Source organism: Mchenga conophoros, linkage group LG18, assembly GCF_057382185.1.
Source record: "Mchenga conophoros isolate Kocher_MC1m ecotype Shallow Benthic linkage group LG18, M_conophoros_male_GT1.1, whole genome shotgun sequence".
NCBI classification, from domain to species: domain Eukaryota; kingdom Metazoa; phylum Chordata; class Actinopteri; order Cichliformes; family Cichlidae; genus Mchenga; species Mchenga conophoros.
The window spans coordinates 11,090,849-11,117,850 of NC_140543.1; the positions used below are offsets into that span (position 1 = coordinate 11,090,849).

Sequence of the window (27,002 nt, forward strand, 5' to 3'; positions counted from 1 at the left end):
CATATCAGGTCAGGTTTGAACTTTTGGTCTTCTGTATAATTCGGCCTTTTGTTTATATTGATGCTAAACCTGTCCACCTGCACATGCTGCTAAGAATTAAACATTAATGAAGGCACTTACATTTTGTTAATTAAAAGTCAGAAGAGGAGACTCTTTTTCCTCTCTCTCTTTGACAACAGGATTGAATAAAAACTATCATCAAACTTGGCCGACAGGTAAAAGAATCCAATAAATTTGGGTACAGATACACCTTCTGTAAGTTAGCAAAATCTCCAAGCTGCCTTCAAGTTTAATGTGGATTTGCCTCACCAACTGCCTTGCATGGTAACTTGTGACTTAAAAATCCTTCTTGTGACAAATGGTTCATCTGATCACCTGCCAAGTATTTTTGGAAGTGGGTCCCTTTAAAATACAAATTTTTCTTGTATAGATGGTAAGAATCTGCCAGCTACATGCTACATACATCGCTGCACTACTCACCCCCCCAACTTTCAAAGCTCCTCAGTTTGCAGCTTGACTTTTTTCCTCTTTGGTGCTCTTTAAATTCTATAGATCATTCCTGTGAGCGCTAAGTTAGATGGTGAGACCCAATGATCTGTCAAGAATATTTGAAAAAGTGCCTGGCTTTTTGGCGAACAATTTCTAAGAACTACTTTCCAGATGGTTCGGTGTAACAAACCATCTGCTGCATCGGGTTACCCATCCAAAAGTGTTCTGCAGAAGTGCTACAGGGGGGAAAAAGCAGTGAAATACTAATGTGAGCTTTTACTTAAGCCATTTTCCCTCCATTTCTATCTTTTTGTCTTATTCCACCATGCTCTCTGACTTCCATCTCTCTCTCTTTTTATTTCCCCTCTCTGCGGAAAATTATTATTTGCCCTTGTAATCAGACTTGCATTTAAAAAGTGAAAAACCTGCTGGTAGTGTGTGATGCAACAGTGGTAATTTTGCACTTAGTGGGGCTGGCTGGAAACGAGTGTTATGGTGTTAGAGGATGCCATTAACCCCTGGAGGGTCTTAGAAAAATGCATACACTATCGGTCTTAGAGCCACAAATCGACCCAAGACTCTCCAGGGGTTAGCCCTTACAACATTCTTTGTGGTTTTTTGGCCCAAACAAATTTCTTCTCCTTGTTGCTTTTCCTTAGCTGTGGTTTCTTAGCAGCTGTTTGACCATAAAGGCCTGATTCGCGCAGTCTCCTCTGAACAGTTCATGTAGACACGTGTCTGCTACTGGAACTCTGTGTCGCATTTATCTGAGCTCTAATCTGAGGTGCTGTTAAATTGATTTCTGAGGCGACTTGGATGAATTTATCCTCAGCAGCAGAGGTGACTCTTGGTCTTCCTTTCCTGGGGCGGTCCTCTTGTGAGCCAGTTTTGTCGTAGCGTTTGATGGTTTTTGCGACTGCAATTGGGGACACATTTAAAGTTTTGACAATTTTCCGGACTGACTGACCTCCAGTTCCTAAAGTAATAATGGAGATGTCATTTCTCTTACAACATCATGAAGCTCACTGAGAGAAGGCCAAGGTTTGCAGCACTTCCAACAAAGCAAAGAGTGGCTACTTTGAGGAACTATAATACATATTTTTTGAGTCATTTATTTATTTTTTCTTTGCTACATATTTCCATATATATATTCCTTCATATATTTGATGTCTTCAGTATCTACAATGTAGTAAAAATAAAGAAAAACCACTAAATGAGAAGGTGTGTCCAAACGTTTGACTGGTAGTGCATGTAATTTAACACATACAGAATATAAATTCCAGAGGATTGTGTTGGTTTGTCATCTTTGCTCATTGTGAAACACAATGTGTAGATTTTTGTCGAATGATTAAAATGATGCAAGAACATTTTTCATTCTCAGTAATCATCACCAGATAACAGATAAATCATGTCAACATTTTGAGGAAAAAATCTCCCCTCCCAGTCCATTTTTCATGTAAACTGATAAAGTTTCTTAACATTACCTAATAATGCTTTAAGGAAACATTATTTAGCAGGGCTGTATCTGTCTTTGCCTTGTTTTGTGCTCATCGTTTTCATCTCTGTCTGCTTCCATCTCTGTCTCTCTAATTTATTCCATCTGTCACTTTGGCTCTTACCGCGGACGCCGCTGTGACAGTGCTGTTCACACATGGTAGGATGGTTTGGGCATCTCAGATCTCAGCCTCTACCAAACTGAGCGTTAGCAGAGAAACCAGAAGCAGAATTCAAACATGCCAAAGCTGCAAATTCATTCTTTACTCATGTTTTTTATGTTTCTGTTTAGGTTTAGATTATATGGATAAAAAAAAAAATGTGTGAATCTTTATGATTCTCCTGTGTTCTATCAAATCCACACCACATTATGTTATCACACTCATTTCCTGCTGCCCATTTTTAATGCTGGCCTAAGCCATAGCTTTGCATGATTCAGTTCAAAGTAATCCTCTCGACCAAGCTGTTTCAGCTCCATTTAAGCCAACTTTATTTTGATTGGCTGCTTTAAACAGCAGCTGTGCTCGCACCCAGAACTCTGCGCCTAAGATGACCATACAGGCCAACTAGCCAACAACTGGAGACATGTCAGATATGATTTTTTTTAAAATGCTTTCTCACTGCTCCCAATATGACACTCAGTGCACCCCATACATTCTTAAAAACTCGTTCTGAGAATGGACAAAAGAATGACCCTAGGAGGACACTATGCAGCATCTCATGCTCACAAACACCTTAATTTAAGGATTTCCACCCCTGCTACTTATTTCCTCACAAAGCTCAGTAACCAGGATCCTGGAAACATTAATATAACATCATCTACACTGTGAAAAGTTATATTTGTGTCTAAATATACTCGCCGTTTGGATGAGGCGGCAGCCTGTGAGGCTACAGGTTTGATAAAATTGCTTTTTTTTAAATCAAATTTGTAATTAGTTGAACAAGTGACATTTTTTCTTAAAATCATGCATCAGTTTGTTTGTTTTTAAACTAATAATTCTATATATTACTCCTTCTCAAAGCTCAGGAAATAATCCAGCCTCAAAGGCTGGTTTCGAATATATCTGAGGACATTTTCATTTATGCAAGCTGTTTGCACCCTAAAAGCATGGAAATGTTTAACATGGCTGCAGTGCACACTGTGACACCTACTGAGAAAATGAAGTAAAAGTAAGAAGGAAAGTAAATCACTTCCCAAAGCTGTGACCTTTAAACTGGGTTCATCTAGATGATGTTCTCAGTGATGAAACCGTCTTCACACTCAGACAGTTCGCAGGGGTTTGACTTGCAAGACGAACTAACTAGAAGAGCCACTAACAAGCTTCTCAAGGATTTCTGGGTCATTATTTTACATCCTGGTGGAGGTGTCTGTGCAGCGTATGGAGCCTGGCTAAATAAACGAAGGCGGTGTTTATGTTCTGAATGAATCCCTAGCCCTTCCTCCTTGATTTCTTCTCTCTGATTTCAGTCGTTCCCCACCGTGCGAGCCTCACCTCGCTCATATCTGTCTGTGCTCCGTAAGGAAATGGTGATGAGCGCACTTGTTTTTGAATTCAACTCGAGTTGAATAATGGTGAATATGAAGCGCATCCTGAGTTTTATTACTAGGCTCAAGGCTAGCGCTGATAAATGACTGCTTCACACAGTTTCACGGCCACGTTATACAATTATACTTGCAACAACACCTGCGAGCATCACAGCAAGCTATCAAACACAGAAAGTGCCGGTATATATTCTGACCGTAAGAAGTGAAAGCAGCTAAAATGTAATTACTTAATGAAAGCTGGTTGGTTAGAAAAAAAGGTTTAATTCCCACTTTGATTTATCTTTCTCTGAATATGATGCTTTGTATGTTCATTCTGCCTTTTTAAGTCCTCCACATTACTCTTTACTTTTTTAAAAGTATGCAGTGCTTTCCTTATTTACTCCTTGTGGAAAGTAATTGTTATATTACCTCTGCATCACTCTGCAAATTGCAAACTTATTTCTGCACAAACCCCTGTCTTAATGAGGACGGCATACAGATGATCTTTCTTTTATTATGCAGCTTAAATGTTATTGCGATGCTAACAGCAAAGTCAGTGAAAAACCACTCCTAGAAGACTTCACAGAAAAATGCAGAAACAATTTTACCTTCCATTTTCCTTCTTAATAAATGTAATTTAATTGATTATTTTTTGTTTTATCTGTTTTTTATCTGTTTCTCTTTGTTCTTTAACTGTACCTTCTTTCGGACACACAAACACTCATCGTCCATTTCCTATCATCTCCCTCTTTTATATTCTTCTGTCATCTTTCAATTTCCTCCTCGTCATCCTCTTCTCACAGGAGGTTAGTCTCAGTGATCACTTGACCGTGACGATATGGCCTTATTTCTGCTTGTTTCTCTGTGTTTCTGTCTCAGGTGGTCCAGGCTCAGGTAAGGCTCTGCAGTGTGAGCGGATGGAGGAGAGGTTCGGCCTGCGTCGCGTCACGCTGGGTGACCTGCTCTGCAGCGAGCTGCAGTCTAACAACGATAGGGGGCGCTACCTGCGGGACGCACTTGAGAGAGGAGAACAGTTGCCTGAGGTCAGTGTGGCAGTCCAGAGTAAAACAAGCAAATAATGAGGGGATTACTGAAGCTCACAAAGCCTAGAATTATAAACTGATTTGACTTTACATTGTTTTCATTTGTAAAAATCACATTTTGCATTATTAGCACAATAAATACTCCATAACTGTTGTGTGATTGAAAAATTGGACATATAAAAAAAGGGATTAACCATAACCGTTTAGGATGAGGGTAAAATTAGATTCAACTCATCTCCAGTGCAAGTAAAAGAAAGTATTTGTCCGCTTCCTGGATTCAAAACGTTTTGAATGCGATAACTCAAGATTAAGGTGACGTACGAGCTTTAAATTGATATCATAGGTGCATCTACTAACAGTCTTGGATGAGTTTGAACCTCAGTGCTCTTGACCTCACATGTGTGTTTGATAGAGGCTGAGGGGAAGCATGGGCGGTTGCCAGTATTTTTGCATAACTGTCACACTTACATTTTTCAGATCATCAAGCAGTTTTTAATATTAGACAAAAATAACCTGAGTAAATAGAAAAAGCAGTTTTTAAATGATGATTTTATTTATTCAGAAAGATTGAAAAAATAATTTTGACTCACCTAAATAAACCTAATTGGTTGTGCCACCGTTGGCAGCAAAAACTGCAATCAGTTATTAACTGCCAATGCATCTCTCACATCAGTGTGGAGAAATTTTAGCCCACTTTTCTTTGGAGAATTGTTTCAATGTTTTCAACCAAAATCGTCCTGGTAAGGTCGTGCAAAAGCATCGCAATTGGATTTGTCCTGACTTTGGCTAGGCCACTCCAGAAACTTGATTTTGTCTAATTTCTTTGAGTCATTCAGAGGTGGACTTATTGTGAATTTTCTCTTACTGCATAACCCAAGTGCGTTTGTGCTTCAGGCCATGAACTGGTGGTCAAACATTGTTCTTCAGGATTATCTGGTAGAGGACAGAATTCATGGTTTCATCAATTACAGCAAGTCGTCCTGAAGCAGCAAAGCAGCGACAGACAATCACACTGCCACCGTTATGTTTAAATGTTGGTGTGATGTTCTTTTTATGAAAAGTTCAATTGAAAAGTTCAGCTTTTGGTTAGTGTACAGATTTTTTCCCCCAAACTCTTGAGGATCGTCAAGCTGTTTTTTGGAAAGTATGAAACAAGCCTTTCAGTTCTTTTTTTTCCCCCCAGTCTCTTTATTATTGAATCATAAACTCTGACCTTAACTGAGAAAAGTAAGGCCTGCAGTTCTTAAGATGTTGTTTTTTGTTCTTTTCTGACCTCCTGGATGAGTCATTGATGGAGTAATTTTGGTAGGCTGGCCACACGTGGGAAGCTTCACCGCTGTTCCAAGCTTTCTCCATTTGTGGATAATGACTCTCACTGTGGTTCACAGTCCCAAAGCCTTAGAAATGGCTTTGTAAGGCAGGTTTCGATAGATTTTCTCCCTTAATAAATGAAATCATCACTTTGTCTAATATTGAAATTTGTTTGGTGAGCTAAAACATTTTAGAGTAACAAATATGGAACAAACTAAGAAATCAAGAAGAGGGCAAATATCCTTTCACTGCATTTTATAAACACGTCTGAGACAGCCAACGTATGATTGAAGGGCAGACAGGGAAAATGCATCAAAAGTGTTTTGTTGCTGTTTGTAGTGGGTCTGCTATGTTGCTCAGGGTTACATTTCAGAAAGGTTTAGTTTGAATTTCTGGCGTTAACAGCAGAGCTGAATCTGTGAACATATGTACTAATACAGTAGTGTTTTCATGTCTGCCACACTTGAGACCTATATAAAATCTTGCCAAGCCCACCATGGACAACCCTGCCCTGTTTCCATTTATCTGGGTCTTCAGTCAAAGCTGAAATGCCCACACTCCCTCTCCACCTCATTCAGCTCTTCCAGCTTCCGGACTAAACTAGCTGAGAGGCATAATCTCCCCAGCATGTTCTGCGGATGCCCCAGTGTATCATCCCAGTTGGAGATGCTTGAAACACTTCAGCTAATAGGCATCCAGGAGTTGCCCTAGTTAGATCCCCAAATCACCTCAACAGGCTCTTTTCAGTCCAGTAGAGTAGCGGCTGTACTAGTTGACTAAGCTCCTGGCATGATCTCTAAGGCTGAGCCCAGACATCCTTCTGAGAAAGCTCATTTCCACCTCTTGTGTTGTTGATCCTATTCTTTCGGTCACTATCCACAGCTTCTTGCCACAGGTGAGGGGAGGCGCATATAGTGAACAGCAAATGGACCGCTTTGCCTTCATGCCCAGCTCATTCTTTACCACAATAGACCAACAGAGCACCTCCATCCCTGCAGACGTGGCACCAATCCGGCTGTTCACTCTTCTCCAATTTTAAACTAGCTAACGTTATAATGAGCAAATTAAATAAAGCAACACTGGCTTCAGATTGAGAAACAACAATGAGTCCAGTTGTTGACTTTTGTAACTGCCCCTCTATCTGTGATTTAAATGTCATTCTTTTATGTGCAGGGCTAAAGTGTCACAGGATGTGGAGCTTAAGAATGAGGGCCTAAATGCAGGACACAAGACGGTCCTGCATTTGTTTTTTGGTAATATATAAACAATAATTCAAAAATCACTTTGAGCAAAGCATTACACATGACTAAACAGGGAGAAGACACACAGCAAAGATAGCAAAGGCTGTGACAAAGACTGACAGGAATATAAGACTATACCCAGACAGTTCATTAGGTAATGACCAACAAGAGGGTACCGAGACACAGATGAAGACTGTAAGGAAAATCAGAAACCAGAACTAACACGGGACCTTCAAAGTAAAAATAGGAAGTAACCAAAACATGAGTCCTAAGCACAGAGAGCTAATCTGAAGACAAAGAGAAATAAGCACAACAGAACAAATACACATAATAGAAGCAGAGAGGAGGAAACATGAGGAGCAACAAACTCAAAACAGAACGCCTAAAAGTTAAACTAAACTTAACTAAAACTAGAACAGTAAATAAAATGAAGTGCGTCCACAACTAGACAAGACCCTGAACAATAAAACTAAAAGTTAACATAAAAGGATAATAATGACTTCATGAATCAAAACACAGGGTCACACAACGGAGACGTGCTACTAGCAAAATCATGCTAATGTAAAAAGACAGAGAATCAAAATCAGTATTAAAATATTAAAGGACTTCAAACGCTCAGACAGATAAAACCAGCACTTTCTGCACCACCACCATCTCTCTGTGTGGCTCTATAAAAAGGACCAATATCCTGACACAGACACCAAACAATATCCTGTGCATAATTTGGGAAAAATCAGCTGCATATCACACAACAGCAGCGTTTGACGCCGTTGGAATGAGAGCACATCACGCATCCCTATCGGTAATAAAAATCCCCGTATTTTCTTTATTTTCTGATGCCTTTCTCGAAGTAGTGCCATATTGCAAAAAATCAGAATGGAAATGAGTATCAGACGAACCAAACTATAAGAACACAGTGTGCCTATTTTTCAGGGGAATGTTTTTTTTCTCCCTACAATTATGAAACAGTACATTTTAATGACACCCGAGGATTATATCTGTTATTGGCTTATTTGGAATAAATGTAAGAACAGGATATTCAGTACAAGAAGCAACTGCAAAATGCCACAGCAGCAGAAGTGACAGTCAAACATGTCAGACAACCACTAACCACACTTTTTGACTGACAGGTAGACTGTGAGAGGACAAGTGTCGGCCTCTGACAGGGATAAGCACCGAGCAAAAAGCATATCCAAAAAATAATTATCTGACAACACGGCTGTATAGATTATCATTTTATAAAGCCTGGGAGTGAAGTAGTTTATCTAGAAAATGCTAAAAATGTACTTGCAGTTACTTGACTACACCGCAGCTTTCAGGCTGAGAAAATATGTATTATGTAACATGTTTTTCCTGCAGAGGGTATAATTAAATAAACAGAAAAGGGACGACTAACGTTAAATTTTTATATTGAAAAGCACTTAAAAAAAAAAAAAGGGCTTTATTGGAGATTTCATAATGGTGAAACGTCTGTCTGAGCTTGAGGCTGTGCAGACATGGTAAATTATGTACTGAAAAACACGCTGACTGGGACAGAGAGACAACCTCAGGCATTATTGATGTAGGCACTGGAGAGTCTGCACTCAAACAATACTGATAGTATCGAGGGATGTTTTATTATGTGTGATTGTGGACCCCACCCAGAGTAGCTCAACACTTTCTAAAGGTATTCAGGGCCAGATGCATTATATTGCCAAACGTAATCACTCACACATCCAAATAATAGAATTCAGGTGTTCTAATCACTTCCATAGCGACAGGTGTATAAAGTCAAGGCCCTAGGCAGGCACACTGCTTCTACAAATATTTGTGAAAGAAATCGCTCTCAGGAGTTCAGTGAATTCCAGCGTTTTCTTCCATATATGATGCGGGGTTGTTATTCAGGAGTTGGGCTCAGCCCCTTAGTTCCATTGGAAGGAACTCTTAATTCTTCCACATACCAACACATTATGGACATTTTAATGCTCCTAACTTTGTGGCAACTGTTTGAGGATGCCTCTTTCCTGTTCCAACATTGATTGTGCACAAACAAGGTCCACATTGACATAGATGAGTGAGTTTGGTGTGGAAGAACTTGACTGGCCTGCACAGAATCCTGACCCCAACTGCACAAAACACCTTTGGGATGAATTAGAGTGGCCAGGCCTTCTCGTCCATCATCAGTGTCTGACCTCGCAAATGTGCTTCTGGAACAACAGTCAAAAATTTCCATGAATACACTTCTAAACCTTTTGGAAAGCCTTGCCAGAGGAGTTGAAGCTGTTAAGGGTGACCCAACATCATATTAAACTTTATGGATTAAGAACTCAAGTTCAATCGTGTGTGAAGGTAGACGAGCGAATACTTTTGGCACCATAGTGTACTTTGTACTATATTTTTCTAGCATTGTTTTTAAAGGGGCTCTTTTCAGATTCTATTTTCTAGACTCTCAGAAATGTAGCCCAAAAGAGTGACAGATGATCTAAGCCCATATTTTATTTACAGGTCCTCAAGGCAGATAATACAGTACGAGGCACATAATATTCTTTAAAACAAATCGAGTGGTTGCACAGATATTAAAGTGGCAAATCCAAATAAAACTTTATTAGAAATAGTACGTTTCTTTCAATAATATATACAGCATTTGTGATGCTGTTCTTTTTCCCAGTAAGAAACTCTGAAATACTCATATTCATGCATGTGCTAGAAGCAGTGCAGAACGTTTTAATTCAGTTGATGTGCCCTCACGGCCCAGCAAGAGGACTGTTTCAGCTGAGAGCAGAGGATGTGTTCTGGGTGCCATTATAACAGATACACTCTGCAGCCCATTTTTAAGTACGCCTTGCTAGTACTGAGTTGGACCCCCTTTTTCTGCCTGCACAACTTTGTGTGCAATCCTTTGTGTCATATATTCAACAAGGTGCTGGAAACACTCAACATTGGAAGTGTTAATCCTTATTCAGCCAAGTAGGGAAAAGATCTAAAGGATAACACGATGGTTTAGGTAATGAAACTGCTGAAGTTAGCTCAGACAGATCTATAGGAGAGAAGTAGTCCAAATATAAATCAGGTCTCACAGCTGCTTCTTAAGCTGCTGTAGTTGCTTATACATCTGTGACAGCTGTGGGAAGGATGTGATGGTATCTTCTCTTTCGAGCGAGGCACTCATGTAGATTATCCACAGAGGATTGAGGAAGTGATTAAGCTCCACTCGATGCATGTTTTGAGTCATGTAAAAATACTCCTCTTTAATTAATAATTTCAGCCTGGCGTGGTTTATGTTTCTTCTGTGTGTGTACACAAATTGTCATTTCAAATGGGGAACAAGATCTGTCCTTGTCTAAATACAGAAAAGGTGATTCTGTGCAATAACTGTTCAGGGTTTTATTTTTTTTAAACATTTCCTACAGCTAACAGAAAAATACATGTTACACAAACAGAAGTACAACTATTCTAATGTGAGGAAATGCACCCATCATCATTCATAATTATTTCCAAATTCCAGAGAGTACGTTTATGGTATCAGAAAGTATTCTGCAGCCTGCTTAAGCCCTTAATTAGACCTATTGATGATGTTTTTCACTGATTCCTTTTGATTGTTAAAAACAACAGCCTTAACTGGTGATTTAGTTCATTTAACCTTTTACAGAGGAGATATAAAACATGTACAGACTGAAAACAGGTCAGAAATGAAAGACTAATGAATACTTTTTGCATCCTGTGGCTTTGCTTGCTTCTTTTAAATTAATATTTAATGGCAATTATGAGCTAAAAATCTTTGATTTCTCCCTTTTAAACAACTTCGTGGCCCACCTGCAGTACCTCCAGAGCTGGAAACCACACTTTCCCAATCATTGTGTAGGATGAAAGTTTTTAGTCAGTTAATACTTAGCCTAACTCTTTTGCCAAAAGCACATAGCCTGGCGGCGATTACGCCATATGTCGGTAAAATGCTGACAAATTGAAAAGTTGTCTTAAACAGGAAAGCGAGCGGCGTTCACCACAAAGAGCAAGATATGCAAAAAAGAGAGCGAGAGACAGAAAACGTCAAAAGGTTAAAAAAGGCCACATGAGAAGTCTTCAGTGGTTTTTTTGTTTTGTTTTTTCCCCCCGTGGATTTCACAGAAGCTCCTGGTCTTTCATGACTACTGTCTTCTCTGAAACAGAGTTTAAGCTAACAGACAAACAACAACACATGAGACTTAAATCACATTACAAAAGTAGCAGGTAGAAGTGACAAATAGCTTTAACATACAGGCTTAATTTCCAGCATCCACATCCCTCATTACAGCTGCAGAGATTATGAGCCGTGATGCATTTTTCTGCTGGTCATAATTAATGATCAGTAATAAGCTGGTGGTTGTCAGAAAACCTTTTAATTGAACTGCGCTGCAAGTGTGTGACATTTCACATTAAAATGCACACACACACACACACACACACAGCTGTAAGCATGTGTGTTCAACTTGCGTGTGCTTTTGATCAGAGTGAGTCACAAATATTGACTGGAATGTATTGCTGAAGCGTGTCCTTTCACTCCGCCTGGTAAACTGGTTGCAGTTTGTCAAAACACACAGTGGAGGATTTTCAACCTTAATCTGTCCATGGAGGAATTACTGAGCTCTGGTGTTTACGTTTATGTCACCACAGCCTTCAAACACAGCCTGTTAATTAATCATCTGAAGAATACGGTCTGCATGTTTCTATTTTTTTCTCAACTGAAAGAAATCCCATGAAAGGTTGTGCATCCAAATCCAGTTAGATCTTATCCATCTGTGCTGTAGAGCCCCACTATTGTCACAAACTGTTAAAAACAAATGCAATTAGTGACTGAATTACACCGTAGCCATTTTCAGACATGCACTTTAACCTGCCAGCTCCCTAGTGTAAAGCCCATCTGATGTCTGATTGCACAAATTTTGAGAAAAGCACACGTAATAGTCCTGTGAACACCCAGCTTGCAAGTGGTTGTCCTGTGTCCTGCACACTCTACCCAGACATAGACCCCTCAGAAACTCACTGATGAGTTCACATGTGATAAACTTCAAACAATGTCCCAACCTTTGTCATGGATCATCATGAACATAAAGTCCGGAGGCTCATATACAGAGTCCGGACATTTTATACAGTAAGCAGAAAACCATTGTATCAAACTACATAATTACATTTCAGAAAAGATAATTCTGTGAAACTGCAGTCACACAGAAAGAAAACCAGCCCTTAAAGATTTCCACAACTGATTAAAGCTTAACTTAAAAACAAGCCTTCACGGTTACAAGACGTAGTTCTGAAGTTCTATTATGTGAAGACATTTTTGCTGTTAAGAAGAATTCATTGCAAATATACTACTGATTTTACCAAAATCTGCCCTCCTACTGATCCAAAATGAACATAATTGCCTAAAGTAAGAGAATATTATTGACGTGAATTTAATTATCACCAAGCTCTCAGAGAAAGTTTTGACCTACAGAAAATCTCTGCTTATGCCAATAACTGACTCTTTTCAGGAGTCGCCAATATTTTCTGGTTTCCCTGTAATTGCCACCACAAAAAGTAAAGTGCTTTTCTTGTTCGAGCAGCTCTAGTAATGAGAACAGCAGGAAATGACACAGTGTGAGAAAGGAGCTGTACCCGGAGGTAGCAGAAAGTAAACAAGAGCTTTGAGACTGTATTGATTTCTGACGTGGGAGGGGAAAAAACAAAAAAAAACATCTGTCTCTGACTAACTGTTTCAGGTCTAGGATCAATGGAGATGAATGGGATTTTGCTTGAATTTTCACTCTTTTCTGCTAAATAAATAGCCCTTAGAAAACTTTCTATTGATGACTGTTGAATATCTGGCAAGTAGGGACACATTTTTGGAAAGAAATTATAACAATAGTTTTTCCAGAGGATAAAAGGCCAGTCTATGCTTATCTATATTCTATGAAAAGTAACCGGCAATTTTTGCTGATTGCAATGGACTTCCTTGTGCTATTTTTATCCTTTTCTGCCCCCTGAAAAAGAACAAAAACAACAGAAAAGCACAAACTCCAAAGAATCAGAAACACTGAGGCTTTTCAGCCAAGATTAAAATGCCATATAAAGACACCCACGCACAGATTTACTTTAACTTTCTGTCTACTCGGTGGAGAAACCCAATGGCTTTCAAGCAAAGCTCTGCTGTCTAAGCTTCTTACTGCACATTAAGGTCATGTCCCATGTGTTCTCCAACATGAGCACTGTGAAATGCTTTTTTAATGCCATGTGAGAGACTTATGAGAGAGAGAGAGAGAAATGGTGATTTAAAGCTGGATGAATAATCCCACACTGGGATTACTGAAGTGCACCTCTCCAGGTTTACAACCGAAAACATTACAAAAAGCCGTTGTAACACAAAATCACCCACACTGGAGTTTTATCTCAAAGTGAGATAAAACGCTGTCGTATGTGGTGCAATGGTGAGTGACGACACAGGGAGTGTTTGCCTTGGTAAAGTGTTACTGTACTGTTCCCTGGAAACACAGAACATGTATTTTTCTGTGAAATACCAAAGTCTAATATCAGGCCTCACCATCTTATTCCAGCAATCTATTTGAGGAGTTATTTTCAAGCTCCTTTCCATGGTCATGTAAAAAAGAAAGTTTTCATAGAACCCTATGCAGTGCTGTGAAAAAATGAAGTACATCCTCGCAGCTTCTATAGGATTTAAGAGAGCAAGTATCAGCCAGGTGCTGCTAATCAAATGCACTTGATTAACTGATCATTAGCAAGTATAAGTACCTCTATAAAAGCCTCGTGTTCTGCTGTGAAGCAGCGAGATGCTTTTTAGCCAGAGCGTTGGCCTGACTCAAACGTTCACAAAAGCTTTGCACATACTTTGTCACACTTGTTTTGGAGCTCTTCAGGAATCAAAAATTCCTCTTTCATAGCTTTAAGTGGCCCACGAGGCATGTGGCCAAATACTAGTTCAGCTGGACTAAAACCGAGTGACTCCTGAACAACTTCACGAGCATCCCCTCATCCCCACTCCTTTCAGCCTCTAGGCAGTACTTGCGTAGCATTGCCTTTAGGGTCTGATGCCATCGTTCCAATGCACCTTGGGACTCTGGATGGTAAGCAGAGGACACAACATGTTTGATATTCAGGGATTTAGCTACCCTTTTTAAACACCTTTGACTGGAAGTTTGAACCTTGATCAGTTTGTATGACCATCAGCAGGCCAAACACAGACAAGAACTTTTTTTAGCGCTGTAACAACCGACCTTGCTGTAATTTTATGTAATGAAATGGCCTCAGGGAAACGTGTAGCAGCACACATGACGGTGAGCAGATATTCATTTCCTGACTTTGTTCTAGGTAGTGGTCCAACACAGTCCACTATGACATGGACAAATGGCTAATCCGCTACAGGAATAGGACACAGTGGGGCATCACCAGATTTGGTTTACCAGCAATCTAGCACACATGACAACTGCGACAAAACTTTGAAACATCACGTTTCATACTAGGCCAAAAGAAATGCTTTAACAAAAGCTGGTATGTTTTTGTGATACCCAAATGTCTAGACTTTCATGGGCAAGAGACAGGACCTTATGTCTATTTATGGTTGGCTATCTGTTTAACTTTACTCCAGTCTGCACTTTCCGCACCTGAGGAGACCACTGACGCATTAAGATGTCCTGTTCTACAAAACAGGCTTGTTGTTCTTTACTGGCTTGATCAGCACTTACCACACAATTGAAACAATTTCATGTTTCGTCAGCTTGTTGGGCTGAGGACAAGTGTTTGCTGGTCAGTTGAAGTGGTGCGTTCTTCAAGGATGGATCGGGCAGAACATTGTTTTCTTCAGTTTGCACATTACCCTCCTTGGAAAATGAGGACATCAGCACAGAATCGGAGAGTGAAATGTCAGCATCTTTACCTGATTATGCACAGGTAACCATACAGGCCGGATACAGCCCAGAGTTCACAGAAGAGTCCGGGGTCGTCTGATTTAGATGATTGTCTAAAACCGGATTTGGAAGCAAGAAACCTCCAGCAATATCATTCCCCATTAACATGGCCACACCATCTACTGGTAAGGCTGTGCAAACAGAAAGAGGGAAAAACCCTGTAGCAAGTTCTGATTTTACGTAAACCCGGTGAACTGGGAGCAGAACAGAATTAAAACCACAGGTGCTTTCAGCTGAGAAAGGTAAGACCCCAGAGAAGATGACAGTCTGGGAGCCTCCAGTCTCCCTCAAAATGCGTATTGGTTTCAGATCAGAGGGATTAGCTGTTAGTGGTACCAAGCCATCAGAAATGAAAGGTTCAAAACAAGGGTCAGGCATCTTACCACCACAACCAAGGACTTCACTGCGGGGCACTGCTTGCACAAAACCAACACCTTTAGTCTGTTGGGAATTTAACTACGTTTCCCGTTTTAGGGCTAAACAGTCAGCGCTGACATGTCCAGGTTTGTGACTATAAAAACACTGATGATTTTCCTTCGAACCAGACGCTTTAGCCGTGTGGGGCTGTTGCACAGAGCTAACACGTGGCGTCTCACTGACAATGAATGATGATTTATGGGCAAGCACATACTCATCAGCAACAACAACAGCAGATGTAAGAGTGGTCATTTTCTGTTCATTTAAATACAAAACTACACGCTCAGGCATGCACTTTTTAATGCACAGTTTAGATAAGGTCTTGCAAACAAGGCTCACAGACGGGGCAGGATGCACACTCAGTGCAAAGCAGCAGCCCCTGAATGAATGTTCTTCAGCCTTTTAAAGACACAGGTGTGACCAGTCAGTCACTGGTCTGGCATCCCTCAGGTGGTCCAATAGACTTTCCCTGGAGGTATCCACGGGTTACCAGCCAGCCAATCGTCTGTGGGGGTTGCCACACCCTAATCTGCTTGAAGGAAGGCTGGCTCTCTTCTTCCAAGGCCAGGGGCCATAACACTTCCATACAACAAGACTCGGGGAGAGTGACCCCCTGCTGGCCATTGATTGCACTTTTCAGCTCTATTTTATATTTATAGAAGCTGAATTCGAGGAAAATCCACTGGTTATTGAAACAGGGATTCATTTTTTCATTTTGATATAACACTGCAAAAACTCACATAAACATGCAGAAAGAAAATTAACTCAGCTGAAAAACTGCTTCTTATTCATTGTGTTAAACTACCAGAAGTGGAGGAGCGCTTGTTTTCATGTTGATGCGGCTGCTGCTCGTGATTTGTTGCATCTGTGGGCAGCTCAGGGTTTCAGTCCAGGTTGCATGAATACCTAGTGGAGCATATCTTGCTGCTGTCAATGTCGTGTCATCTGAAGACATAAACTACAGCTACCATCTCCCGTCCTACCCTCTTCCTTCCTGTAAGTTTTTCTCAAGAAGCCTTAAGATCACCAAATCAGGAAAAAGTTAAAGAAAACAAACAACGTCGGTCTTAGTGAGAATAATTTTAAAATCATTAACAACTGCAGAGCTGTTAGCACACTTAGCTATTTCCTCCTCTTATGGCAAAAAAGCCTTTAAAACATTAACACAGGTTAACTGCCTAGATCAGCCTATTTGATGAATGTTTTTCATCTATCCCAACTAATGAACATTAAGTGAAATGATGACAGATATCGCACAATAACAGAAGGGTAAATGTCTTTGAAGAAGTATTAAATTCACATGTACAAGCCACTTACACCATCCTCAGCTGACCCATTACCTGTAATGTGGAGGATATATGATAGTATCAATTGCTGGAATAAATTTTCACTTTATCGATGTTATAACAGTTGATTAGGTATTATGGTTGTTTTATAGGCTTCAGTTTGTGACGCTATTGGATTGGGTGATTAGTAACAGTCATAATGGCAGCTTTTAAATTGGACAATATTGTCCTATTACAGATATATAGGTTCAATTTATGAAATTGCTTTGCTTGTTTTTTGTTTTTATAGAGCATAACAAAATGCTTCATGTAATTCATGAATAGTGTCAAAAAAGGTTTGTTTGCACAGGATCTCTGGCTCTGTTGTTTACAGTAGTCTCAGTACTGTTTGCAGTACATGTAGCAGAGTAGCATCATCAGTGATGCAGAGTTAAGCAGTGCATTGAATACCATACCATACCACCTTTATTTATAAAGCACTTTAACATAAAACCAGAGTTCACAAAGTGCTGTACATGCTAAAAGCATAAGTAAAGAAAATTAAAATGAGATAAGATAAAATAAATAACTAAAAAAAAACTAAAATAAATTGAAACATGTCAAAACAAATTGAGTCAACCCCTCTAATCAATGCCAAAGGCTTCAGCGAATAAATATGTTTTAAGAAGACTTTTAAATTCAGAGAGAGAAGAGGCCTGCCTAACATGCAAGGGTAGATCATTCCACAACTTTGGAGCAACTACACCAAAAGCACGATCACCTTTAGATTTATACTTAGTTTTTGGTACCTTAAGGAGCTGCTGATTGGCGGACCTAAGGGAACGGGGAGGTGTATATGGTTGTAGTAGCTCCGAGAGGTAGGGGGGGGCCAGGCCATTAAGAGATTTAAAAGCAAATAAGAGAATTTTAAAAACAATCCTAAAATGTACAGGTAGCCAGTGGAGTGAAATTAAAATTGGGGTAATGTGCTCAAACTTTTTTGTTCCAGTTAAAAGACGTGCTGCAGCATTTTGCACAACCTGCAGGCGCCTAATGGACGCATCACTAACCTCAAAATAAAGTGCGTTACAATAATCCAGCCTAGAAGTAACAAAGGCATGGATTACTGTCTCAAAATGCTGTTTCGATAAGATAGGCTTTATTTTGGCTAATTCCCTCAAATGAAAAAAGCTAGATCTTACAACAGCTCTGACCTGGCTTTCAAGTTTAAGATTTGCCTCTATTTTAACTCCCAGATTAGTGATGACTGGTTTAACATACTGTGCCAGTGAACCAAGATCTATAATAGTGGCCTCAGAAGCGCCACCAAAAACCATCACTTCTTTTTATGTTAACGAGCAGTCGTTAACAAGAAGAAGTGTACCTAAAAATGTGGCGGGTGAATGAAAATTAAAAAGGAAAACGAGCGTGCTGTCTAGTGGGGTGAGACACTTGAACACAACAATCCATCTAATACAATGATCAAAGTCAAGTTAACTATACTTTAACTTCACCATGTTACAATCCATCACTCTCTCCGCTCTCTCCATCCATGATATGGATAATGTTGTTCCATGAACCAACCTCGAATGATATCACCAGTGCTTATCTGACTATGAATTGGGTAGAGAGAGAAAAAAACCCAATAATACACTGAAATAATCATAGAAAAATGTGCCTGAGGCCAATTTACAAGATAACTCTTTAGCAGAGACCCAAGTCTGAACTGAGAAAGAACGGCAATTAATACTATTATCCTGAAGGGACCGAGCTATTAGGGAATAAAATGAGAGTTGTAACCACTATGTTTTTAAAAAGTGAAATTTAAGACCCCACATGATATTTTATGCAGGAACACTTTTTAATGCCTTCATTTCCTTATACCGTTTCTTTTACCTATGACAGCTTTCCTAAAATAGATGAATTGGTGAGTCCAAAATACTCTGAGCAACAATGAAGTTATAGTAAAGTTTTTCACTCTTGTCACTCCCAGGCCCTCTAACAAAGTGAAAATTCCCTCCACACCAACCATGAATTGATCCAGAAGGCTAGCTGGAGTTTTTGAACACCAAGACATCTCACAGTGGCAAACAATTCTTCCATGATGCCCTTCTAAGTTGGGCCAAGCCTCACAACTAGTAAAAGCCATCAATTACTTCTTCAACAGCCCTGCTAATAAACAAACTAACTAATCACGTAGCCTCAGAACTAATAAGCTTCTACAGCAAGACTGACAGCAAAGCCTAGTAGAATAACCACTAGCACTCACTGAAGAGCAATAATCCCCTGCAATCACCTACTGAACAGAGTGAAGATGCAACAAACATTTACCTTTTATGAAGGGATGCAGTGATACTGCATGTCAGAGACGGGCTACTGGGATGTGTTGCACTAATTTAGCTCCAAGCTAATTTGACTTCAAGATTGAAGTGGCTGAAACTAATATGATGAACAGCCAGCAGAACGTCTCCAGTGAAAGAAGCAACAATACAGTCTTATTTCTTCAACAAAGTCTTCCTGAAACAGCTTGATAACAATGCTACAGCCTAAGCTAACACCAGCAGCTCATTGAAGAGGGCGCGTTTGATTTATATTACATTGAATAGTCAAAAGTCTTGACCCACCTCCCTTTCTTTAATATTTGGTTAAAAAAAAGAAAGAAGTAGGTGTAGAAGCATATTAAAACATTTGCAAACATGCATGTAAAGGCATGATATAAGGCAAAATAGAGATTGCACAACTGTAACACGCTTGAGAGTCCATATTTGGTATGACCACCTTTAGTCCTCAGCATAGCCTCTTAGGAACACTTTCCAGCAAGTTTATTTAATAAGTAGTCTTCAGGAATACTTCTCCAGGGTTCTTCAAGAACATCAAAGCTCTTCTTTGGATATTGGCTGACTTTTGTTCCGTTCTCAATGAAGACAATCCCACACTACTTCAATAAAGTTGAGGTTCAGGCTGTGTTGAGGTCTACGATAGTTTTCCTTTGTGTATATCCAGGTATGCTTTCACTGCCCCGGGAGTGAGTTTGAGATCACTGTCATGCTGAAACATTCAGCCGTTGCCAACCAGATGCTTTCCAGATGGTGTTGCATTATTGGATCAAAATGCGATGGTACTTTTCTAAATTCATAATTTCATCAGTTTTATAAGATCGCCCAACACCACTGACATCCCCAAACCATGAAGAGTCATCATGGTGTTTTGCACATATGGTAAATGGACTAGTATATACAGCACCTTTCTACCTTGTACACAAAGTCTAACCGCTTTCTCGAACAAGCGGCACAATTGGTTCAGGATATTGGCAAGGATACTTCAACGTGCAGGCTGGAGGAGCTGGAGATCAAGTCATGGACCTCCAATTTGGTATACAACCCACTCAGCCGCTGTGGGTATAAAGCAGGGGTGTCCGATTCCAGTCCTCAAGAGCTATTGTCCTGCAGCTTTTAGACGAGTCCTTGTTCCAACACACCAGGCCTTTGCCAAACTTGATGGCATATTGAAGAGGTAATCCAACCATCTGATTCAGCTGTGTTGGAGTAGTGATGCATCTAAAAGCTGCAGTACAGTAACTCTCGAAGACTGGAGTTGGATACCCCTGGTATAGAGAGTAGAGCAGGGGTGGGCAACTCCAGGCCTCGAGGGAAGGTGTCCTGCAGGTTTTAGATCTCACCCTGGGTCAACACACCTGAATCAAATGATTAGTTTATTACCAGGCCTCTAGAGAACTTCAAGACATGTTGAGGAGGTAATTTAACCATTTAAATCAGCTGCGTTAGATCAAGGACACATCTAAAACCTGCAGGACACCGGCCCTTGAGGCCTGGAGTTGCACACCCCTGCTCTAAATTGGTATAGGTGAGAATTGTTGACTGTCTCCCTGTGTTAGCCCTGCAACAGCTGGCAATTCCAAGCTCTATCTAATGCCAGCTGGGATAGTTAAAGATCTTGCATCCAGATGGATGGATGGACAAAGACTAGTCTGAAAATGAGTAAAGGAAAAAAAGGAACCAATGTCCAAAGAAACTTTGAAAGCCTGGAAAACCGTTGATCAAGATTATTTTTTTAGAAAATCACCAGAAAGTCTGACTCCTTAGACACAGATTATAAAGAAGTGACTGGCAGCTCAGTACTGCATCACATGAGTCTTGCTTGCTGTCCTAGCTCCAAATTCAATACATAGCTTGAACTTATAATATATACTTTTACTGAGACACAGTACTTATAATGTGAGACCCAATAATAAATCAGACCCTGTATATAATATTATTTTATGATTTATATGAAATTGAGTCTTTTAGTTAACTTCCAAGTGAAGATTTAGGTTTGAAAAGAAATCTGTGGTTTTGCTAACCATCCATGAAATTCCTTTCAATGAATTTGCATTAGTAACATGAAAATTCCATTTTTGTGGTGTTTGGAAAGGTGTTCAGTTACATATCCAACTTTTAAGTGAACGTTTAAAAAGAACTAAATCGATTCTCGGGGATGGAGTCTGAACAATAGACAGCTATCTATTCTAAAAAGAGTGGCCTTGTGTTTTATGCTAACACTTTTAACAGAGGTGATTAAATGGACGTGTATCTGCAGAATCAAATACAAACCATTCCTCCTTCCTAATTATAATTTTTTCGTATATTTTGACAGGTGCTGGTTCGGTTCTGCTGTCATTTTTAGATTGTATTTTTTGATTTCTGTTATTTGGTCAGTGCCCTGCATATTGGCACCAGTGACCCGGGAGTGGCGCCACAGGGACAGTGTGTATTCTTGAATCATATTACTCTTACTGTAATCAGGCCTGCATTCATACATGGCTGATTAACCCACAAAGGGGCTGGTAGGGGGAAAAACAAGCAGCTCCTGATGAAGCCTTTTTATTTTTCCATATTTTTCCAGTGATTCTCATCATATCTGCACCCAGTTTTTCCCATGTGTCACATCTACCACTGACTCCTCATCCATGTAGCAGTTTCTTTTAATGTGTGCCAAAGAATATTTTAACAAATAATAGCAATATCTCATCATACTTTGTGTCAAACATGGCTTTAGATTTAGCATCTGAAAAGTAAGATTTGCATTTTTTTCCTCTCCTTTATTGAATTTGGTGGATTTATTTAAACAAAAAGAAAAAAAAACAGAGGCTCTTGGAATGTTTATTTTACAATTTTCTAACATTTCATAAAGTAAACAATTGATTCATTAATAAAATATGAGCTCTTTCATATCATTTTGGGATGCCCTGGAGATGTGTACTGCACATTATACTTCAATATACTGAGTTATAAAATTGCAGGGAATATATATGGCTGTTTCTGGTTATATATTAATCATTAATAAACGGTAAATCATTCTTTCTGTGTTTGTGTGTGTGCGTGCTATCTGCAGGACACACTGCTGGAGCTCCTGTGTGACGCGGTGGTGTCGTCAGGACGGCAGGGAAAAGGTCTCGTGATCAGCGGCTTCCCCAGAGACCTGAGACAGGCGGAGGAGTACGAAGCGAAGGTCAGAGCACAAAGCTGATGGAGTAGACAGCGGGATGTGGTCAGAAGCATGAATAAAAGAAGGGGGAAAGTCAGCCGTGAGTCGTGGTGTATGCACAAAAAGTTCAGTCTGAGCAAAGTGAAGGAATCACAAGAGTCGCACGTCACTGTGACGAATGCTAGTTAAGTCTGATTCAGTGCTAACATACGAGTACGAAGAGGGTATGAAAACAAGATTTGAAAATAGGAAAGAAGTGATCAGAATGAATGCACATAGAAATGTGGACTGCGGATCATTCAGGATGAAGGCCGGCCTGCAGACGAATGTAGTTAAAGGGGAAGTTCCTGCTTTTAATTTCTAACTGCACCTGTTGTGTGTGTCAGATGGGGGAACCCAGTGCAGTGCTCCTGCTGAACTGCTCAGCCGACACCATGTCCAATCGCCTGCAGTGTCGTGGGAGATCCGGCTTCCAGGCCGCCCCAGACAGAGACAGCGTCCTGCACAGGAGGGTGGAGAGCTTCTGCAGCGACACCCAGGCGGTGGCGGCTCACTACGAACACAAGAGGCTTCTGCACACGGTAAGATTGGGAAGCCAACTCTGTAAGGGTTAGAGGTTCAATTCCATATGGAGGCTTACTTTCCTTAAAGGAACAAATCCAGTTTAAATCCACTTCGTCTAGGCTGGAAATCCATTTACACTTAGATGTCCTTCAAACATCTCCCAGCGCTCTTTTATCTATAAAAGGAAATCGTTTGCCGGGATGTTCTCACTCACAGAAAAGCAGCCGAAGAGTTCCCAATAATCACTTCATTATCTCTCATATGTGAGTCTAACTGTCCTGCATGACTGGAGTTTGCAACTTTACTGTATTATTCAATACAACCAGCTCAGATTTGACATGCTGGATAAATAATAATCACGAGGATTGTTTTTAAAATACAAGCGTGCCAGCCTCTATGATCTTAGAGGAGGAAAACAAAGGAAAACATAGTTCACCAGAGAGAAGCCTGTCTTAGATCAAAAGACTGCATTAGACAGAAGTAACAGTGGTTTGTATTATTATGCATTATAATTCAAAATTATTTATATGTGAATAGCATATTAATGTGCTTGGCTTTAACGGTGCCATCCCAGAGTATTGAATTTTATACTGAAATTTATTGGGTGCTGTATTAATGAGGCTGGAAACAGAACCAAACAATTAGATGTGGACTACATTATCTAAACAGGCTTTCCAACCTTCATGTTTACTGAAGGCTTTTGCGTCTTATAATATAATTTATTCTGTGTTTTGTGCACTAATTCGTTCATGTTTACTTTAATTTAGTTATTTTTAAATTGTGGTTAAAAAACATTAAATAAAAGCAAGGGTTGTGTGAATAGTTTGCCCTCTCTCATCTGAAGTGTTTGACTTTGTCTTTACAAAGATATCCATTTTATGTGTGCACTGAGGCAGTTATGTTTTAATTATTCTGCCAGTTCCTAGGGGTAGGTATCAGGGGTGGTGGTGCCATTTTTGGAACATGTTCATTTGCCTTCCTGAGTAAAAACATAAAAGATCCAAAGGGATAAATAAGAAAACGCCAGGGCAATTCTAAATCACCATTTTTGTTTGTTTGTTTTTATTCCAAAAATTTCCATCACAAAGGTAAACAGGGCTTAAGTTATGTGTTTTGCTTCAAAGTTTCCTGGAGAAGGAGCCCTAGACCCCCTGCACAAATCTGCATCCATCTTTCAGTTGGTGCTGATTTTGTTTTACTTAATAGATGTGAGACAAGATCCACAAAGTCATCCTTCTGTGCCAAGAAATCTAAGACTCAGCTGAAACCAGCATAAAACTGCAGCAGTATAATCTCAATCCGTCCATTGCAGTGTCCCAAGGTAGAACTGCAGGAAACAGAGACGGTAACAAAGACCAGAACTAAAAACAGAACAGAAAGAAAAACCAGAACGAGGCTCGGGGGGCAGCCATCTGCTGCAGCCGGTTGAGAGTGAAAGAATAGAGTAAAGGAAGGAGAAAAGAGACAGAGAGCACAGGGAGACAGCACAAAACACAAACTAGACGTGCTGCTGTGGTAAACACAGAGGGAGTGAAAACAGCATTAAACCTGCATTCTTTCTAATGGCCAACAGATGGGAAACAAATCTATGAGATCAACAAGCTTACTTCTGTCTCAATCTGCAACCTCAGAAGACAGCGTAACATAGAAAAATACATATTAAATAAAAAGAGAAAAAGAAATAATAGTGAAAGCTGGGAAAACAGAAACAAAGCACAATAGAATTTACAATAAGTAAATTTAAAGGTTTTTTAAAAAGTGACCTAAAACTAGAAGCTAACTCTGTTGCAGCTAAGTCTTATAATCCTGTGTGGAAATGTGTGTTTGCAGCCTGCATGCTTTAAATAGTAAATAAATAATATTCACGTTTCTACTCAAATGTCTCAAAATACCAACAGCTGAAAGGGTCATCGAGTGGAAGAACAAATAGGCGAGCCTCTGTTTTAAGAGTGAATTGTATTCAGATTATGTCCGACCGCTTACTGCTTCCTAATAAAAATGCAGAAATGTTTTAACTACAAATAGCTGAAGATGGTGTAAGTTTCAAAACAATATTGTGTGAAGGTTGTTCAGTGTGAGTCCTTAAAATTCTCATTTACATATTCCTGGCAAATACATCTGTGTTAGCAGACATCAGTGTTTCCATTTGGATGCTTTACAGTGGGAAGTAATGATTAGCTCTGTTTAGTGTGACCTAACCAAATCCTTTTAATCAACTTTCCCTTCCGCTCCGACATCGTGTTGATGTCCGTCTTCCAGCTCTTCTTCCCATTCCTCCTGCTGCTCCGTTCTGATTTAGCTTCAGTTAATTGGCATTGGCAGTTTATTCCATTTTTGGAAAAGCCTTGCATTTGCTTTGCTCACAGAAAGCTTTGCCACTTGATTTGTTCGCCAAGATTTGAATTAGCCAATGACAAGTCGGACAAAACCCAGCTGGTGAAAGATAATCACTGATGACACCTGGATACACAGAAACAGGGGAGCTGATGGACCTTTTTCACAGCAGGCAGTCTGGTTTGTCACAGCAGGTAAAAGGTAGCTGCTCTCCATTTAGGTGAGCTGTGTCCAGGGTCACGTGATTTCACGGCTGTGCTGGTAAAGGTTCATTAGTCTTAGTCTTAGGTATCCAAATTCATTTCAAATAAACAGTATAAACGATGCATATATTTACCATACGGTCACCCATTGGTTTGTGAGTATTTTCATTTTCAGCATCATTCATTTTCTAATGACTTAGTCGCAGGTCGTTAATCAGTGACGCCCTCGATCGCCCTATTTTAAGGATTAAAAATAATCCTTAAAAAATTGTTTAAGGTGTGCCAAAAATTGATTTTTCTTTTATTTGCCAAATATGATTACCAGTATTTAGACTGTTGTAAATGGCATGTTTGCCTATAATGTCTTCAAAATCTCTGTTATGAATGATATCAAGTCAGCTTATGTGGGAAACAGCATTCCTGTCAGAGGGATAGAAGCTGAAATCAGTTTTTGCCAGTTTATTTTTATAAATGCTTTATTCATCCAGGTAAAAAGTCTCATTGACATTAAAAATGTGTTTTTAAAGAGATATCTAGTCAAGAGTACAGCAGAAATTACAAAAAGAAATACGACATAACAGTTCTATAACGATGTTTTAAGGACTGGATTAATTATATAATGTGGAACACAGAGTGGATGCAATAAGAAGATCTTCATAAGTCCTGTTGACTACAGCCTATTTGTGGACATAAGCAAAGATATTACACATTAAAAACACACAGAAGCGATCGGCTTTTGGCAGACGATCACTTGTTGGCTTCACTTTTCACACCCAGAAGCCAGATCCATCTTTTATACAGACCATGGTTCATCCTCAGGCTTGTAGAGCGATTTATCCATGTAGACCAGTGGTGTCAAGCATGCAGGCCGAGAGGGCCAAAATCGGGCTGTCAAAGAGTCCCAGTGGAGCCACTGAATGGCTCAAAAATGTCTTTAACGACTGTATTTTCTTAATAATCCCTCCTACACAATAAAAATGTCTATAAGTTGTTTCTATGTGTAGACAAATTGACTGATAGTGATGGAAAATACTTGTTGTTTCTTTGGGTTCCTTTCTGCTGTAATCTGCAAGTCCACATGTAGAGCAGGACAGTCGACTCGATGAATGTGGGAAAAACTGGTGATGTTGTGTTATTTTACTAAAGACATCTCAGGCTGTTCATGATCTTTTTCTCCCAACATTAACTGAATGAGAAAAAAACATTTATCAAGAAATAATAACTATAATCTGTTTTCTGGTCATTTTTTGAGTGTGCGGTAAATCTGGTAAACGTTTTTTTATAAGTGATGCTTATTTTTTGGATTGTTTTTCTGCTCTGGCCTTTTTTAGATCAAATTGAGCCATGAGCTAAAGTAAGTTTGACACCCTGTGTCTGGATTGTTTTAGGTGTGAGCGGCTCGTTTTTGAAGGCATAGACCATGGACACGTCCATCTTCTCTTAGATATGATAAAAGCATATGTCACTCACCTTGCTCTGCTCAAAGCAATGTCTCCCAGTTACTCAAAAAAAGGTACAAACTTATTTGCAAGTAGTTTCATGTAGGAAATATTGTGTTTGTACCAAACTACGCCCGCCAACCAAAGGAAGTGTGCAGCTACTGTTTACATCCTGTCACAATGTCACGAGCTTCTTTTCTCTGATAGATGGAAAGTTTTTTAGTGGAGAAAACGACTAAAAAGTCACGTAGACTGGAGGCAATTGTGCATTACCAGAGGA

The 27,002-nt window shown here is 39.7% G+C and overlaps 1 protein-coding gene across 1 annotated transcript in view; it reads left to right on the top strand.

The window, feature by feature from the left end:
- ak5 (adenylate kinase 5) overlaps nucleotides 1–27,002 on the top strand; it is a 106,401-nt gene that overhangs the window by 77,887 nt on the left and 1,512 nt on the right. Inside the window, exons 11-13 of the mRNA XM_085254678.1 lie at nucleotides 4,388–4,551; nucleotides 22,090–22,206; nucleotides 22,569–22,763. Coding sequence (XP_085110804.1) covers nucleotides 4,388–4,551; nucleotides 22,090–22,206; nucleotides 22,569–22,763 — 476 coding nt within the window. The remainder of the gene's footprint in view (nucleotides 1–4,387; nucleotides 4,552–22,089; nucleotides 22,207–22,568; nucleotides 22,764–27,002) is intronic.